We start from the raw sequence: 17,253 nt of genomic DNA, 5'->3' as shown, positions 1-17,253 counted from the left end.
GTTCAATTCATAGATCTGGGAAGGTTCTAGGTACTGTTTATGATCAAATACATCAACTTATAGTGCTAAGAATAAACAATTTTAACATTTATTCCACAATAATGATCATTTACAGTGGGACCAAAAGTTTATCACATCGCCCTCAATAATGAAGCCATTCAGCCTGCGTGTTTTTACTTGGAAGGTCCAGAATGCCTATCTAAAGATTAACTTTCTAACCCTATCATCCCCATGCAATGGGGCACGTACATGTTCTATGATTTGCCATTGAAAACATGTGACATTCTGTCCATGTTGGAACTTAAAATATATGGCTAAATCAGAACATTCCAAACCATTTTCAATATTGTTTAGATGTTCTCTAATATGAGTATGTGCCTCTCTGAAGGAACACCCCACATACTGTTTCTTACATGTTGTGCATTCCACTAGGTACACTACATGAGTAGTATGACAGTTTGTACAGCTTGAGTGTTCATACACTTTTTGTGTAACTCTAGATTGAAAGTGGCGTGAGATTTTGGTGCAACCACAAGCGATACATTTGTTGAAATGACACTTATATTGTCCCTTTGCACTGAGCCAACTACTAGTGGAGACCTTGGTCACCTTTAACATACTCAGTGACAAATGGTTACCTAAAGTGCAGCCCCTCCTGGCCACATGATTACAACCCTTAGTAACAAAATCTTTAAGACTGTCCTCCGCAGTCAATATCGGAAGATGTTTGTCAACTATATTGCACACTTCTTTGAATTGTGAACTAAAGGTTGTAATGAATATTGACTTTCAGTTATCAAAACTCCTTTTGTGGGTTAGATGTTTTGTGGACTAACAACATTTTCTCTCTGGTCATACGTGTGACTTCTAAGTAGGCCCTATCTATTGTCTTTCTTGTGTAGCCTCTTTCTAAAAGTTGTAACCTCAAGATCTCACTCTCACTTCTAAAACCTGTGTCACTAGTGCAGTTTCTTTTAAGCCTAATAAACTGCCCTTTGGCAACTCCAAAACCTGTGTGTTTGGGGTGATTGCTCCATGCATGCAATATGAAATTGGATATGATAGGTTTTCTATATATAGTTGAGGTAACCTTCTTGGATAATAGATCACCCGTGAGGGTAACATCAAGATAGTGAATCCTATGTTTTTCAGTTGCATGTGTTAACAATTAATGTTAATATATTCTACAAATTCTTCAATTTCTAAATCAGTAATTGTCCAAATTAAAAGGATTTTGTCTATATATCTTTTATAGACTTTAATGCAATGCCTGAATGGGTTACTTTCTCCAAAGACGTGGGAGTGCTCCCACCAACCCATGAATAGGTTGGCGTATGCTGGGGCAAATGTGGGCTGAAAAAAACCTTGGACACTCTGGGGGATAGAACTTCTGTGCCATCAGCAGAGAGTTTAGCATTGTATCATCTAAGATACCATATAAACCATAACAGTTTATAGTATCTGTACAACTCAATCATAATATGAACTAATACCACTGCCATCAATAATGTAACCTTTTCCCACCTATCTTCCACCCTATGGAGCCAGGTTTATATACAGGTGTATATACTGATTCTGCCCAGCTAGACTCTTTATTCATACCTTCCCTTGATAGGGCAGGCCGGGCTTAAACTGCTTGCGGGTATCTTTAGTGTACTTGATGTCAATCAACTGCTTTTGAACTGGTGTGCTGTCATCAAATGTAGTTTGTCTGCTGCCATCCACTGCGTTTACTGTTGCCCAAATATTCACTGTACCACGGAAGTGTTCTGCAAAATCCACCGGCATCATGTCTTTGACACAGATATTGAATGTAGTGGAGCCATAAATCTGCAAAGTGTGTAAAGAACAACTAAGCAAACAGGTAGTCTATATTAGGAATATTGCCACTGTTGTATGTAAGACTATCAATAAAACATGTTAAAATCCACAGAATTCAGAAACGCTTATGAATTGTGTCTATCCTTACTCTGTGTCTCTGTATTACATGAGCTTTTTTATGTCACAGTGACATAAATTACAACTCAAAGTTTGTGGTTGTCTGTAAAATATAAATTTTAAAAAATATGTAGATTATCTTAAATTAATTAATTGCCCTTACCTCCATGGTTTTGACAACTGGGTGTCCAATTTCATGTCTATAATACCCAACACCCATCACTGTCATATTGACGGTCAGCATGCCTCGAACAGGCTTTCCAAATGTGTATCTGGAATAAAAAATGAGTGATGTATGGAATGCTTATATAACTTGAAAACTGAGTAGAGGAATAGGTGAAAAAAGGAAGAAAGAATGAAAGAAAAATACAGTGCTGCAACCCAAACATGCAAAATACACATTTAACAGATTTTAGTCACAATATTATCAGTACAATTTATATCAACCCGTAGCTACGGTACTTTCTTAATACGAATTAAGTTTGTTGAAGATACCAAATGCTATAAGACCAGGACTTTAATTGGATGAGGCACCAATGTTACAATTGTTAAAAGGAACAGCACTTTTCACTAAGACATTTCCCCTTTAGGAGCCGATTTATCAAGTGTCGTGTGGACATGATCCGCTGTATCGGCATTTATCATTGCACGAGCATTTCATGTGAAATGCTTGTGCAATGCCGCACCCTGCACATTCGTGGCCAATCGGCAACTAGCAGGGGGTATCAATCATCACAATAGTATCTGATCGGGATGATTACTATCCGCCACCTCAGAGGTGGGGGATGAGTTAAGGACCGCTGCTCCTTAAAGGGACACTGAGCCCAAATGTTTTCTTTCAGGATTTAGATAGAGCATGCAATTTTAAGCAACCTTCTAATTTACTCCTATTATCAAATTTTCTTCATTCTCTTGGAATCTTTATTTGAAAAGCAAAAATGTAAGTTTAGATGCTGGTCCTTTTTTGGTGAACAACTTGGATTGTTCTTGCTAATTGGTGGATAAATTCACACACCAATAAACAAGTGCTGTCCAGGGTCTGAACCAAAAATTGTCTGGGTTCTTAGCTTAGATGCCTTCTTTATCAAATAAAAATAGTAAGAGAATGAAGAAAAATTGATAATCGGAGTAAATTAGAAAGTTGCTTAAAATTGCATGTTCTGTCTGAATCAGGAAAGTAAAAATTTGGGTTAAGTGTCCCTTTAACTCGTCCGCCACCTCTGAGGCAGCGGACAGCAATCAGCCCGATCGGATACAATTGGGTTGTTCGACACCCCCTGCTAGTGGCCGATTGGCCGTGAATCTGCAGGGGGCGGCATTGCACAAGCATTTCACTAGAAATGCTTGTGCAATGATAAATGCCGACAGCGGGTGCTGTCGGAATTTATTGATGTGCGACGGACATGACCCGCACACTGATAAATCTACCCCAATGCCTTAAGATGACATATACATAGTATTCTGGTTATAGTCCACTTGTAAGTATTTAATCACAGCCTGTCTGTGGTGCTACAGTTAAATGCATATACAATTATCCCTTAAATGGACATAAACACAATTGTATAACTCCTACAGTGATCAGTCACTTTATAGAATGAAGCAAGGTATACTTCTAAAGTCTAGGAATATGCCACTCCAGTTCTTGCAGGGATTGGAAGCATTTTTTTATAAATAAATTACAGGAAAAAGGGGCAAAATAAAGTATACTACTTATCATTTTTACAATGCCCAATTAAATATTTAAAGGAGAAATACATTTTTTGAGTTTTATGTCTACTCAAAGGAGAGCTTTTTACTCTACCTGGCCAAGACTGTGCCCTTCTCACAGGAATTTATATCCCGAATATATGGAGGAGGAGTTATCACCAATTCAAACTTTGGTAATACTGAAATAAAGCAATATTTTAGTCAGAAAAATCAATATCAACAGAAATGTTCATAACAGACATATCTATGGGCTCCATTCCAATCAAGTTGAATTCACACACAAAAACAACAAAAAAAGTAAAGCCTCCAAATAAATTTGAAAACACATTTGCAGGGGATTTAAGTTTATGAGCTGAGAAATTCATAAAAATGCAAATTTAACTAGCTTTGTGCAGACCTTCACAGGGAGTTACAATCAGCCAATAGGATTGAGCTTGCATTTTATTGGCTGATTGGATCATAAGCTTTCGCTGCTTTCAGACTCCCATTGATTCCTATGGCATCCGCGGAATCCAGGGCGGCGGATTGAAAAGCAGGTACGCTGGGCCGGAATATTGGCGAGCGTACCTGTTAGCAGTTTGATAACTTGCAAAAGTTGTCAGATAGTGCTGAATTTGTATTCGGAACATCTGTAATGACGTAAGCATCGATCTGTGTCGAACTGAGACCAGCGGTTAGTATGTTACGTCACAGATTTCAACTTTTGCCGGTCTGTAGGCTTTGATAAATAAGGAGAATCAGGCTCTCCACAATTACGCTGCGGAAATCCAGCGTAGTTGCGGTTGACGGCTTGATAAATAGACCTCTATATATTTTTATGGATGACTTAATGCATGCACAAAGGAAAAAAATATTTTCTGCATCCATTTTTTAATTGATTCCTACTGAACATTTACACAGCTTTGCAAAATGTACTAGATTTTTTGGGGTTGAAAGAGTTTCAAGTGTAAGAAACGTGTTCACTTATTGGGGCCGAATTATCAAGCTCTCAATGGAAGTTATGAAGCAGCGGTCTAAACTCCATAACTGCTCTGAGGCAGCGGACAGAAATCAACCCGATCAAATACGATCGGGTTGATTGACACATCCTGCTAGCGGCTGATTGGCCGCGAATCTGCAGGAGGCGGCATTACACCAGCAGTTCACACGCTGTCGGCATTTATCGATGTGCAGCGGACATATTACACAACATCATATCATGTCCGCTCACACTATGATAAATCTACCCCATTTGATTGGAATACCAGTGTCAATTTATCCCAATACAAAGTATAGGGGTCTTTTTGTGGCACAAATACCTATGTAAAAAAATGTTTTGTTCAAAATATCTGCACAAGAATAACCCCCCAAAGAAGCCTTGCAATACACTTCACAATTCTGATTGAAAGGAATGAACCCATAGATTAGAAAGAGACATTACAAATACAGTTTTATAAAATAATCTAATAAGATACCATTTATGCCAGAGGTCCTATTATCTTGTTTTTGATCTCTACAGCTTTTTGACAAACTCTGTTTTTCCATTTAACTTTAGCAGTTTGAGGGATATGAATAGCCACCAAAATAGTGCTTACGGTTTATAAATAGCCCATCTCTCATGCACATTCTCAAAAACCAAGTTTAATAATGTAAGGTGATGGCACTCAAAAACTGAAGAAATAGAGAGGCAGATACAAATCTTGTCAGTGGTACAGACATATCAAATAAAATCTGGGAAATATTTATTTTTTTAAGTTTAACAGTTTATTATCAACCTTTCCATTTCTTATTGGTTTAAATACAATGGGTGGTTGTCTGATTCCTTTTATGTCATTATGCAGCAAGTGGTCTTGACTCACTATTGACTTATATCTGATTCACTATTTTAACTTACACCATTATCTCATCTTCACTTACCATATTTTTCTACTGTAAATGACTTGTTATATACATGACCCTGCGTCTCCGCAAAAATCAGCCACTCCCCAAACACAGGTTGATCAGAAAGAGGAAAACTCATGTTAACAACACCTGGGTAAAAAAGGAGACAGTGAGGGTTCAAAAATTTCAGTATGTGTATGTGTCTGTGTCAGTGTATATATATATATATATATATATATATATATATATATATATATATATATATATATATATATATATATATATATATATATGTATATATATATATGTCAGTGTGTGTGTATAGTGTATGTCAGTGTGTGTGTATATATATATATGTGTGTGTGTCTGAGTGTGTGTAGTGTGTGTATATATATATATATATATATATATATGTGTGTGTGTGTTTATATATATAAAATATATATATATTTTAAATATATATAAAATATATATATACTTCTCACTAATAGATGTCCGGACATATTGGTGTGACACATTATACCAGTTTAAAATCAAGGTTTTTAATTTTTGCAAAAAAAAAAAGAAGTAAATACAGCTTAAAAGAACTTTCAAAATTGTATTAAAAATTAAAGTGCAACAAAACCATTTCTTTATATTTTAATTTTATTAGAAAAATTAGTCTGTGTTTTCAAAACAAGTTTCGCCACTGCAATTAATTGTATTACTTTCATTAGTTTTATAATTAGTTCCACATTTTTAAAGCTTAATAACTGCACACAATAATTTATTCCTTGTTACCCTTCGAGCTTACAGTGACATCGGCTATCAAAGTCATCTCTGCTTCAGGTTTGCTATTAGTAATTATTAGTATTTATTATACGTACCACAACAGATGGGCCTTAAATCTGTCCACTGAATTATCCTTGAGCCTCTAGGGTCCTAAAACAAAGTTAAAATATTAAGAGCATGGATGTTCTTATAGATAGAAGCATTGGTATTGTGGTTACAATGTTGACATCAACCTCAGTTACTATTTGATCATCCCAAGACAAACAGGATTACTTTAGTGACCATACTGGAGTCATTTGAGGATCATCAAACTACTTTAGAAGTCATTTGCACATTATCAGGCTTGTAAAGTCATCAGCTAAGGTAAAAAATTCTGAGTGATGACTTCAGAATGATTAGCAGATTACTGATTACTTCACAAACATGAACAGCCATTGGATGACTCTAGACTTATGTTATTTAAATATTTCGGCCTGTGGGCATACTTCAGGATGGATTCTGGTGACTAGTCAGCAGTCATCAATTACTTCAGAATGAATCCAGGGAAGATCATCCTTCTTGACTAGGCCTATGCGTTTGTTTTACATTTAGTGGGACATAAACATGGATATCATTTTTAAAAGTATTTTAAAGCAGAAAAATCTTCAGCATCACTGCTTGTAAATTCACTGAAATCATCACTGCTTCCAGACTTCTCATCTGCCACCAACGTGCACTATTGTTATTTTCTTCCTGGATTGGCAGCAAGCATGTCGCCCGCCATTCCAAAACCAATATGGAATTAGTTCATTGCAGCATGCAATGTAGGGCAGTGAAAAGTACCAGAAGTTAGGGTGGCAGATTTACCAGGAGGAAGTAAGACGTTTTCTGACTGTAATGTATGCTTAAAGAATATGTGCTTGCAAATGCAATTAAAGCTGTTTCCCACTAATATAAAACATTTTAATGATACTGCTTCAAAATCTTTTACACCTTCACAACTTGGAAACAAAGTAATAAAATCTCAAACTTTAATGTGTTAAAACTTAATGGACCATTACAGTCGCACAAATTCATGCTAGGGACTCGGCACCTCTGTGTTTATCCCTCGCAGAGGGTAGTCTTTAACTCAAGACCATTAATAAAAAATAACAGTAACAGATTATTTTTTTAAATTCACAAATATGTAATTGATTCTAAAAAAGAATATGTATTCATTAAAAAAGTCAAAAATTCAATGCACAGCTTTAGACTGTAGATGCTTTTATAAAATCACTTAAAGGGACATGATACTGAATATTGAAGCACTTGAAAGTGATGCAGCATAGCTGTAAAAAGATGAATAGAAAATATCACCTGAACATTTTTATGTAAAAAAGGAAGATATTTTCCTCAAAATGTGTTCAGTAGCCATATCCAGTTGTAGAAGCACTTTAAGGAGCCAATCAAGATGTTAATCCCAGTACTTGCAAGGGAGCATGCATCTGCCATGTGTAAGCACAGTCATGGTATTTCCCTCCTCAGTAAAATTTCACTGGTGAAGCTGATTGGCTCTTGTATATATATATATTTTTTTATTTTTATTTTTTTTCTCAACATCCAGCTGACCGCAGATAAAGAATAACTGTTCATAGAGGACTTACTCTGGTGAGCAGAAGATATTTTGAGGTAAAATATCTTTTACATAGAGATGCTCAGGTGATTTTTTTCCATGTCAGCTTTTTACAGTTATACTGCATCACTTGCAAGTGATTTAGCATATGAGTATTATGTCCCTTTAAGTTTTAAAGATGCTGAAAAACAGAATATGAATATCATATTTATGTGATGTACAAGCTCTTAGAAAATACCTAGATAAAACAATAGATATATAGATAAAGTGATGGATTAGGTGGGTTGAAAAGAAAAGGCAAAAAAATAAATATATCTATTTGATCATCTAGGTACAAGTAGTAACATTCAGCTATTAGAGATAACATATAAACAAAGGTTTATATTAATCACATTATATAATATTATATAAAATGATGACATTACAAGTGCAATGTTTAGTTCTAAAGGTTCTTCTCTCAATGGGTAAAAAAATATACTAATCATTTATAGCCATCCAGCTAAGAAATATTTCCTCTCACAAGTACATTTTCATAAGTATCAGATGAACAGATGCAACTTACCAAAATATAAGCTTCAACCTAAAAATCAAACAAAGAAAAAGTGATTTCAATGAGTAAAAATACATTTTTATTTGCATAGTTTAGAGAAGAAGTTCCTGTGAACCCTAGGAAATGTTTGTTAAATCATTGATAAGATAAATTGCAATATGCTACTATTCAGTTTAGCGTGACGGTTTGCTGGTGGGGGTAAGTCGCCTACGTATGTCAAGTGAGACAAAATACTGAAACCCGGCTAGCACATGGGGTAGAACTGGACCTCACCCAAAAGGAACAAGAGATTGCAAGTTCTGGATTTCTGAACAATATGACTTCCATATTAACACAATTAACATTTTGCTGCAGTTTCCAACTTTTTAAATGTGTGATCAACATAAAAAATTGAAAGCAATACAAGAAACTGTCTAGTTTCAATTGAAGATGAAATAAGTACATTGATTTTTAGTTAGTTTTAAAAATAACACTTGCATATTTAGTCCTGCTGACTCTGTGAAGTGGGGGAATCAAGCAAAAATAGTAGGCTAATAAGTTGGCAAAAAAAATCATCTACAGGCGAAAAAGCATCATTTATGCTTACCTGATAAATTAATTTCTTTCATGGTGGTGAGAGTCCACGATCCATTACTCCTGGAAATTACTCTTTGCTGCCACTAGATGGAGGCAAAGTTTCCCAAATCCCACAAGCTCTATAAAACCCCTCCCACCTCAATGGTAAACTAGTCTGAAGTATAGTCAAGCAAAAAAGATAGGAAAAAGTAATAAGAGCAAAATAATAGGAGCAGGGGAAAAAAGATGTGCACAAAAATAAACCATCACTAGAAAATAAAACTGGGTGGGGTCTTGTGGACTCTCATCACCATGAAGGAAATTAATATATCAGGTAAGCATACATTATGTTTTCTTTTATACAGATGGTCCACGATCCATTACTCCTGGGAACTAATACCCAAGCTGTGGGTCCACAAGCAATGAAAATAATGGCAGGATTAAAATATAAAAAAATCATAGAGAAAGCTAAATCCACAACCCAAAAAGAATCCAAAAAATAAATTGAAAGATCTTTTTTTGTTTGTTTGTTTTGTTCCACTGCTATAGTAATATTATTTATTTTATTTATTTTTTTATTTGATGTTCGATTCAAGACAGACATTATTATAACAATAATTCTTATATCACATAAAACAAAATGTGGAGTTTACAATAAATACAAACTACAGAATGGGATGATAAAAACCAAGAATAAGGTAATATATGTAGCATACAGATAGTATGCCAGTCAAACTAGAGACATCCCAAATGACTAAGAAGGCCACTCATGCACCTCAACGAACAGAATACAATTATGAAATAGCAGAAGATAATTTCAAACCAAGGAGACCATTCTTGGGTCTCAGGTGCTAAACCTCTTTTTTATATTAATTTTAGAGAAAACAAAAGTGAACGGAGTATTTATTACCCAAATATCTTGTAAAACTAAATGGGGCTCTGATCTCTGCTTTAAAAACATGGAATGGCTGTCTAGATTTTTTTTTAATATGCATTTCACCTCCGACAACTGGAATGCGCTCTAACAGATAGGGAATGTGAATAAAAACACGGCAAAACCCAAAGCGCACATGCACTAACCCAATGAGCACAGACCCAAAGGCCAACTTATGTGTGCTAGACACTACTCATGCATAATCCTGAAGCCTTATGCGCGCTAACCAGACGCACAGACCCAAAGGTCAACACGCGGGTAACAGACATTTTTTTAATGCATGCCAAAACCCGATGCGCATTAAACATTTAAAGGGGAATAACACATAAAAATAAATATTCTGTCTTAGGGCTATATATAATAAACAATACATATATATGTACAAGTATATAAATTACCCAAAAGCCTTATAGAGTGCCACATAATAAAAAATACTATTTACCAAGAGACACTCATCTACTGGTGGTAAAACCAGTAGGAAGCCAAACCAGTGCTGAAACATATCCGCAGAGGATATGGAATAGGAGTAAACTGAAGACCCAGCATGAAAAAGGCAAAGGACAGGTCCCTGTGACACAAGTGGAAGGCTTGTGACTAATTTTCCATGAGGTCACCACCCATACTCCATATACAACCCTCTGACAAACACTGCACTCTGAGGAGAAATAGGCCTTAAACTCACAGAAGAATAACAAGTACATCTTCGTTCTTCACCTTCCTCCAGAGGAGGCAAAGACAAGACTAGCTTACCAGTGAGGTGGGAGGGGTTTATATAGTTTTTGGGGTTTGGGAATCTTTGCCTCCTCCTAGTGGCAGGGAAGAGTAATTCCCAGGAGTAATGGATTGTGGACTCTCACCACCTGTATGAAATAAAAAAAACTTTTCTGTTTAATTATCATTGTTAGATTTACAACTTCTTCATCACGTTAATGTACTGAGCTGTAGCTATAATCATTAATTTAAGGGATACAATTTATTTTGTGATTACTAGGTAGGTCTCTGGAGCACTACAAGGCAGGATATAGTGCTGCCATCTAGTGGTCTTGCAAATGGATAACATTATTGCAAAACGGCTGCCTTATAGTGCTCCAGATATGGGCCAGCTACTAAGCATACGCCCCTGCTTTTCATCAAAAGATACCAAGAGAATGAAGAAAATGTGATCATAGAAGTAAATTAGAAAGTTGTTTAAAAATGCATGCTCTATCTGAATCACAAAACAATTTATTTGGGTTTCACATTTCTTTGATTAAGTGTAAGGATGTGCAAGGAGTGTCACAAATATATAGCCACGGCGAGTTGCAATGAGGTCCTTGCTGTGCTGCCGGCGAGCAGTGAGAAACACAAGTGGTAAAAAAGGAGCGGAGACCGCAGTTAAATGGCAGCTACAATTACTGGCTTTTCTGAGTCTATATGCCCATGATCCTCAGTTCTTATTATTTTATGTTAAAAGCTCTTTTTTAAAATATTATGTACTTGTATAAATCCTACTTCTTAATCCTTAAAAATCTACTTACCTCTAAACATATTTCTTGTGTTTATTTACACAACACGCAAGAAAATAATTCCATGTGTCTCTAACATATACATAAAGGGCCAGATTATGAGTGGAGCGCTGAGCGCTGATTGCTCTACAAGTAAACTTTTTTGTGTTATCGTGTTATGCGCGTATTACAGGTTTAAAGTAAAAAGTTATCACGCTCACGCGAACCCAACACGCGCAAACAGCTTACTTCTAGTGCAATTAGAATATTGCGTCCATGATTACATATTCCCCATAGAATTCAATGGAGCAAAAAGAGTGGAAAAACCCTAACACCCTACTCGTGTTAAAGCCCTTTGCCTGCTTCTTTTTCTAACACTTTAGATCTCATATCTTTGAGCACTTATAACTTTTGTGTGCAATATTTTTTCCAATAATTTGTATTAGATCGTTATTATGAGTGTAACTGTACTTTGTAATGTATTTTTTTTTATTTGTTTTGTGATACTTTTTTGTTCGCGAAACAGTTAACCACAGCTCTGAGTATGTGCAAACCCGACGATTGTTAACTTGAATTGCGCTCAAGCAATCACGTTTACTTTCAACTTATAATACAAGCGCAATTTAACCTGCACGCAAATGATCGCGAAAACATGATATCGATTGCTCGCAAACGTTTGCGCTCCACTCATGATCTAGCCCAAAGCATGGTATTATCTGTTACAATATAGGTGTGTAAATGTAACAGACGGAAAACAAGTTTCCATGTTAACCATTGTTTTTAGGGTTGACTGCAAGGACAAAGGCCGCAGTTTACAGGGAGTTCTACTTTAATCATCAATCTAATAAAGAGGACATAGAAAATAAAAGGAGCCCTAGAATGATGTTTAATTTTGGATAATTATGGACACATGCAATGCAAATGTTAACTTACATTCTTTTCCATGTTTATTAGAACTTGTATGTATTTCAGCTTCTTACCTTTTCATTGGTGGGTCTCAGATCAGGAGTCACCAAATACATATTGATCAACACTAGTGGTGAAAAAAATAAAAGATTTTTTGCTATAAATCTTAAGCATTGAGTATTGTAATTGTATGTGGTACATACACATCCACAAACACGCATACGTTTTCAGTGTTAAAGGGACATAAAACCCAAAACATTATCTTGCATGATTCAGATAGTGAATACAATTTTAAACAACTTTCAATTGACTTATGTTATCTAGTTTGCTTCATTCTCTTTGTATCTTTTGTTAAAGAAGAAGCAATGCACTACTGGGAGGTAGCTGAATGCATATGGTAAGCCAATAACATAAGGTATATTTGGGCAGACATCAATCATTAGCTCCTGAGCCTACCTAGGTATCCTTTTTAATAAAAGATACCTAGAAAACAATACACATTAGATAATAGAAGTAAATGTGAATTTTGTTAAAACCACATGTTCTATCTGAATCATAAAAGAAAAAAAGTTGGTTTCATGTCCCTTTAACCCCTTAATGACCAGTGATGTACCCTGTATGTTGCTGGTCTTTCTATGGGGGTTTCTTTTTTGTGTGGTCGTTAAGGGGTTAAACACTGGTTTTCAGGTGTTTGTAACTTTGGGGTTGTGAGAACAAATTTCTTTGAAAAGTGACAGTTTTGTGGGCAACCACAGTGACTGGAAAAGCAGAAATTTCCTAACTCTTGACACTACACTGCATTAATCGTATTAAAGGGATATAAAAACCTAATATTTTTTTTTTCATTATTCAGATAGAGCAGGCAATTTTAAACAACTTTCTAATTTGCTCCTATTATCAATTTTTCTTAGTGATCTCGGTATCTTTTTTTGAAAAGCAGGAATGTATGCTTAAGATCCTGACTATTTCTAGATCACTATATGGCAGCAGTTTAGCAAGAATGTTTCCATTTAAAAGGGCACTATTTCCTGTTTTCCTAGATGGCAGTGGTCCAAATGCCTACCTAGGTAGCTCTTCAACACAGAATATTATGAGAACGAAGCAAATTTGATAATAGAAGTAAATTGGAAACTTTATAAAAATGGTATGCTCTGTCTGAATCACAAAATACATTATACAGTATATGTATATGAATATATATATATATATTTATGTATGTGTTTATATGTGTATATAAACATATTAATACATAAATATATATGTACATATATAAGCATATACATACATATATATTTATAGAGAACACACAGTTCCCATAGACCGCTATGTAAAGGCACTTTTCAGTGCTGTTTTTTTCTAACACCTCGCACCCGCCACTTTTAACCCCTAAAAACTGCTTTGTGTGGTTATATTTAAAAAAAAATATAAAGATGCTCATTTGTTTTAATTTTTTTTAAAATACACCACTCTTAATTTTGGGGGCAGTTGGGGGACATTTTGAAAATTAACCATAGATCTGATCTCAGTTTAATTTTCAGAATGCTAATTGCTACCACAAGCTTGTAATCTAGCCCAAAATTAGTTCCATCTTGGGGTGCTCGAGTAATATGCACAATAGAGAAAAGGTATAACACCAGTACAGCACGCTCCTTTCACAACAATTTATTGCCCGTGACGTTTCTCACACACACACATATTATACACACACATTTTATACACACATACACATACACACACATTATACACACACATATTACACATACACATATTACACACACACATTATACACACACACACATTACACATACACATATTACACATACACATTATACACACACACATTACACACACACATATTACACACACATTATACACACACATTATACACACATATTACACACACATATTACACATACATTACACACACACATATTACACACACATTATACACACACACATTATACACACATTACACACACATACACATTTTATACACACATATTATACACACACATATTACACACACACATTATACACACACACATTACACACACATTATACACACACATTATACACACACATTACACACACACACATTATACACACACACATTACACACACATATTACACACATATTACACACACATTACACACACATATTACACACACACCTTATACACACATATTATACACACACACATTATACACACACACGTATTATACACACACATTTTATACACACATATTATACACACACATATTACACACACACATATTACACACACACATTTTATACACACATATTATACACACACACTAGTGATGTCGCGAACCTAAAATTTTCGGCTCGCGAACGGCGGACTCGAACTTCCGGTATTGTTCGCGAACCCGCAAACTGCGCGAACCGCCACTGAATTCAATAGGCAGGCGAACTTTAAAACCTACAAGGACTCTTTCTGGCTACAATAGTGATGGAAAAGTTGTTTCAAGGGTACTAACACCTGGACTGTCGCATGCTGGAGGGGGATCCCTGGCAAAACTCCCATGGAAAATTACATTAACATTCCCAAATTGTTTGCAATAACGTGCTTTAAAACATCAGTTATGATGTCGTATCTATCAGGTAGTGTAAGGGTTACGGCCGCATCACAGTGACAGAGCAAACTCCAAGTGTTATGCACCGCAATCAACCGCAAACAGTCCACTTGCACAACCACGAGATAGATAGATTTGATAGATAGATACATAGATAACATAGCTCAATCGATGCAATATACATATGATCGATACACTGTACATAGCTCAATAGATGCAATATACATTCGATCGATACGAATTACATTGATCAATAGATGCAATATACATTTGATAGATAAGAATGTTATCGAATCAAAGATGCAATATACATTTTATAGATACGAATGACATCAACCAAAATATGTAATATACATTTTATAGATACGAATTACATCGATCAATAGATGCAATCTACATTTGATCGATACGTTTGATAGTTCGATCGATTTGATATATAAATAAATGGATTTGAAATATATATAATTTCCCTGACAGAGTATAACAATAAGACATGCGGTCTGTGACCCGTGGTGTGTTAAGTAGTACTATTCTTAGCAGTTTACTACAACCTGTTACTCCCCCTATCAGATGAGGTCTATATGGCCTTCATTTGTGGAACCGGGAGATGGAAGAAGATGATTGTTCTGTCCTCCTACTTCAAATTTGTCAGAAACACAAGTGGCTGTCTCAAAACATCCCGGACAGAAGATAGATTGATAGATAGGATAGATAGATATACATAGATTGATAGTTAGATAGAATCGTTAGAAGAGAAATAGATAGATTTGTTAGATATATAATTACCCTGATAAAGTCTAATAATTAAACATGCGTTCTTGGACCCAACTAGGTTGTGTTAAGTAGTACTATTCTTCGCACTTTCAGCCCTGTAACTCCCCCTATTGGTGGAGGTCTATATGGCGGTTATGATTACTCTGACAAAGTATAACAACAAGACACGCGGTCTGGGACCCATGGTAATTTTGTTGTGTTAAGTAAAACTTTTCTTATCACTTGAATCCCTCTTACCCCCCCTTTTGTTGGAGCTCTATATGGCCTGCATGATTAGCCTGACAAAGTATAATAATAAAACATCTGGTCTTGGACCCATGGTAATTAGGTTGTGTTTAAGTAGTACTATTCTTATAACTGTAATCCCTGTTACTCCCCCTATCAAGGGAGGTCTATATGGTCTATTCTTATAACTGTAATCCCTGTTACTCCCCCTATCAAGGGAGGTCTATATGGTCTATTCTTATAACTGTAATCCCTGTTACTCCCCCTATCAAGGGAGGTCTATATGGTCTATTCTTATAACTGTAATCCCTGTTACTCCCCCTATCAAGGGAGGTCTATATAATGCACATATGACTCTATGAGTGGTCGCACTGGCTGGCTGCTACGTAGGGCAGCAATTAACAACAGTATGCTGTGTAAGTCAGATAGACAGTTAGACACAGGCCTGATAGAAAATAAAATTAGATTACACTAGCATAATGATTTAAAGATTTTTTGGGGGGAATTTAAAGAAAAAGGTTAAGCACATACATATGAGTCGTGGCTGATAGCCTTGGAAGGGCAGCTATTAAAAACAGTAGGCTTTGTAAGTCGGATACACACACGCCTGATAGAAAATACTATTAGATTACACTAGAAAAATGATTTAAATTATTTTTGGGGGGGGGAATTAAAAAAAGGTTAAACACATATGAGACTAGGGAGGGTAGCAAGTAAACACAGTAGGCTCTGTATGTCAGCAAAACACGCAGGCCTGATAGAAAATTATATTGGATTACACTATCAAACAAATTTTAAAAAAAAAAAATTATATTTAAATTAAGGTGAAGAAGATATGAGTGCTGGGTGGCTGCCTGGCACAGACCAATTAACCAAAAGACTGAAAAAAAATGAGGTATATTAATTCTGAGTGAGCCTGACAGACACAGGCCTGATAGTAAATGTAATTAGATTACACTAGCAAAATATATATATATATTTTTTTTAAATTTAAAATAATGTTATAAACGGATATTAACACTGGTGGCTGTCACAGAGCAATGAACCAGAGTATATGCTGTGTGACACAGGCCTGATAGAAAATGAAAAAAAATTACACTAGCAAAATAATTAAATTTTCTGGTTAGTTAAATTTAAACTAATGTTAGGGAGATATCAGTGGTGGCAGTAATCACAGCATATTCTGTGAGCCTTAAACACACAGCCTGAAAGCCAGGCAAATGCTGCTAATAAAAAAAACGGGAAAAAAAAAACGGCACGAAATATAGCCCTAAAAAGGGCTTTTTGGTGTGCTGTGCTTGCAGCAGAGATGAGTGGAGTCCTTCTGGACTGTAAATACACTAGCCTAGCTATGTTTTTCCTA

The 17,253-nt window shown here is 35.6% G+C and overlaps 1 protein-coding gene across 1 annotated transcript in view; it reads right to left on the bottom strand.

The window, feature by feature from the left end:
• Positions 1 to 17,253, bottom strand: part of CPAMD8 (C3 and PZP like alpha-2-macroglobulin domain containing 8) — a 276,510-nt gene that overhangs the window by 184,523 nt on the left and 74,734 nt on the right. The window contains exons 5-11 of the mRNA XM_053702891.1: positions 12,371 to 12,423; positions 8,430 to 8,447; positions 6,372 to 6,426; positions 5,542 to 5,655; positions 3,740 to 3,824; positions 2,102 to 2,210; positions 1,603 to 1,830 (exon numbers count right to left, since the gene is read on the bottom strand). Coding sequence (XP_053558866.1) covers positions 1,603 to 1,830; positions 2,102 to 2,210; positions 3,740 to 3,824; positions 5,542 to 5,655; positions 6,372 to 6,426; positions 8,430 to 8,447; positions 12,371 to 12,423 — 662 coding nt within the window. The remainder of the gene's footprint in view (positions 1 to 1,602; positions 1,831 to 2,101; positions 2,211 to 3,739; positions 3,825 to 5,541; positions 5,656 to 6,371; positions 6,427 to 8,429; positions 8,448 to 12,370; positions 12,424 to 17,253) is intronic.

The sequence above is a fragment of the Bombina bombina genome, chromosome 2 (assembly GCF_027579735.1).
Source record: "Bombina bombina isolate aBomBom1 chromosome 2, aBomBom1.pri, whole genome shotgun sequence".
Taxonomy (NCBI): Eukaryota; Metazoa; Chordata; class Amphibia; order Anura; family Bombinatoridae; genus Bombina; species Bombina bombina.
Note: the sequence above shows the minus strand (reverse complement) of the source record. Positions and strands in the feature narration are given on the sequence as shown.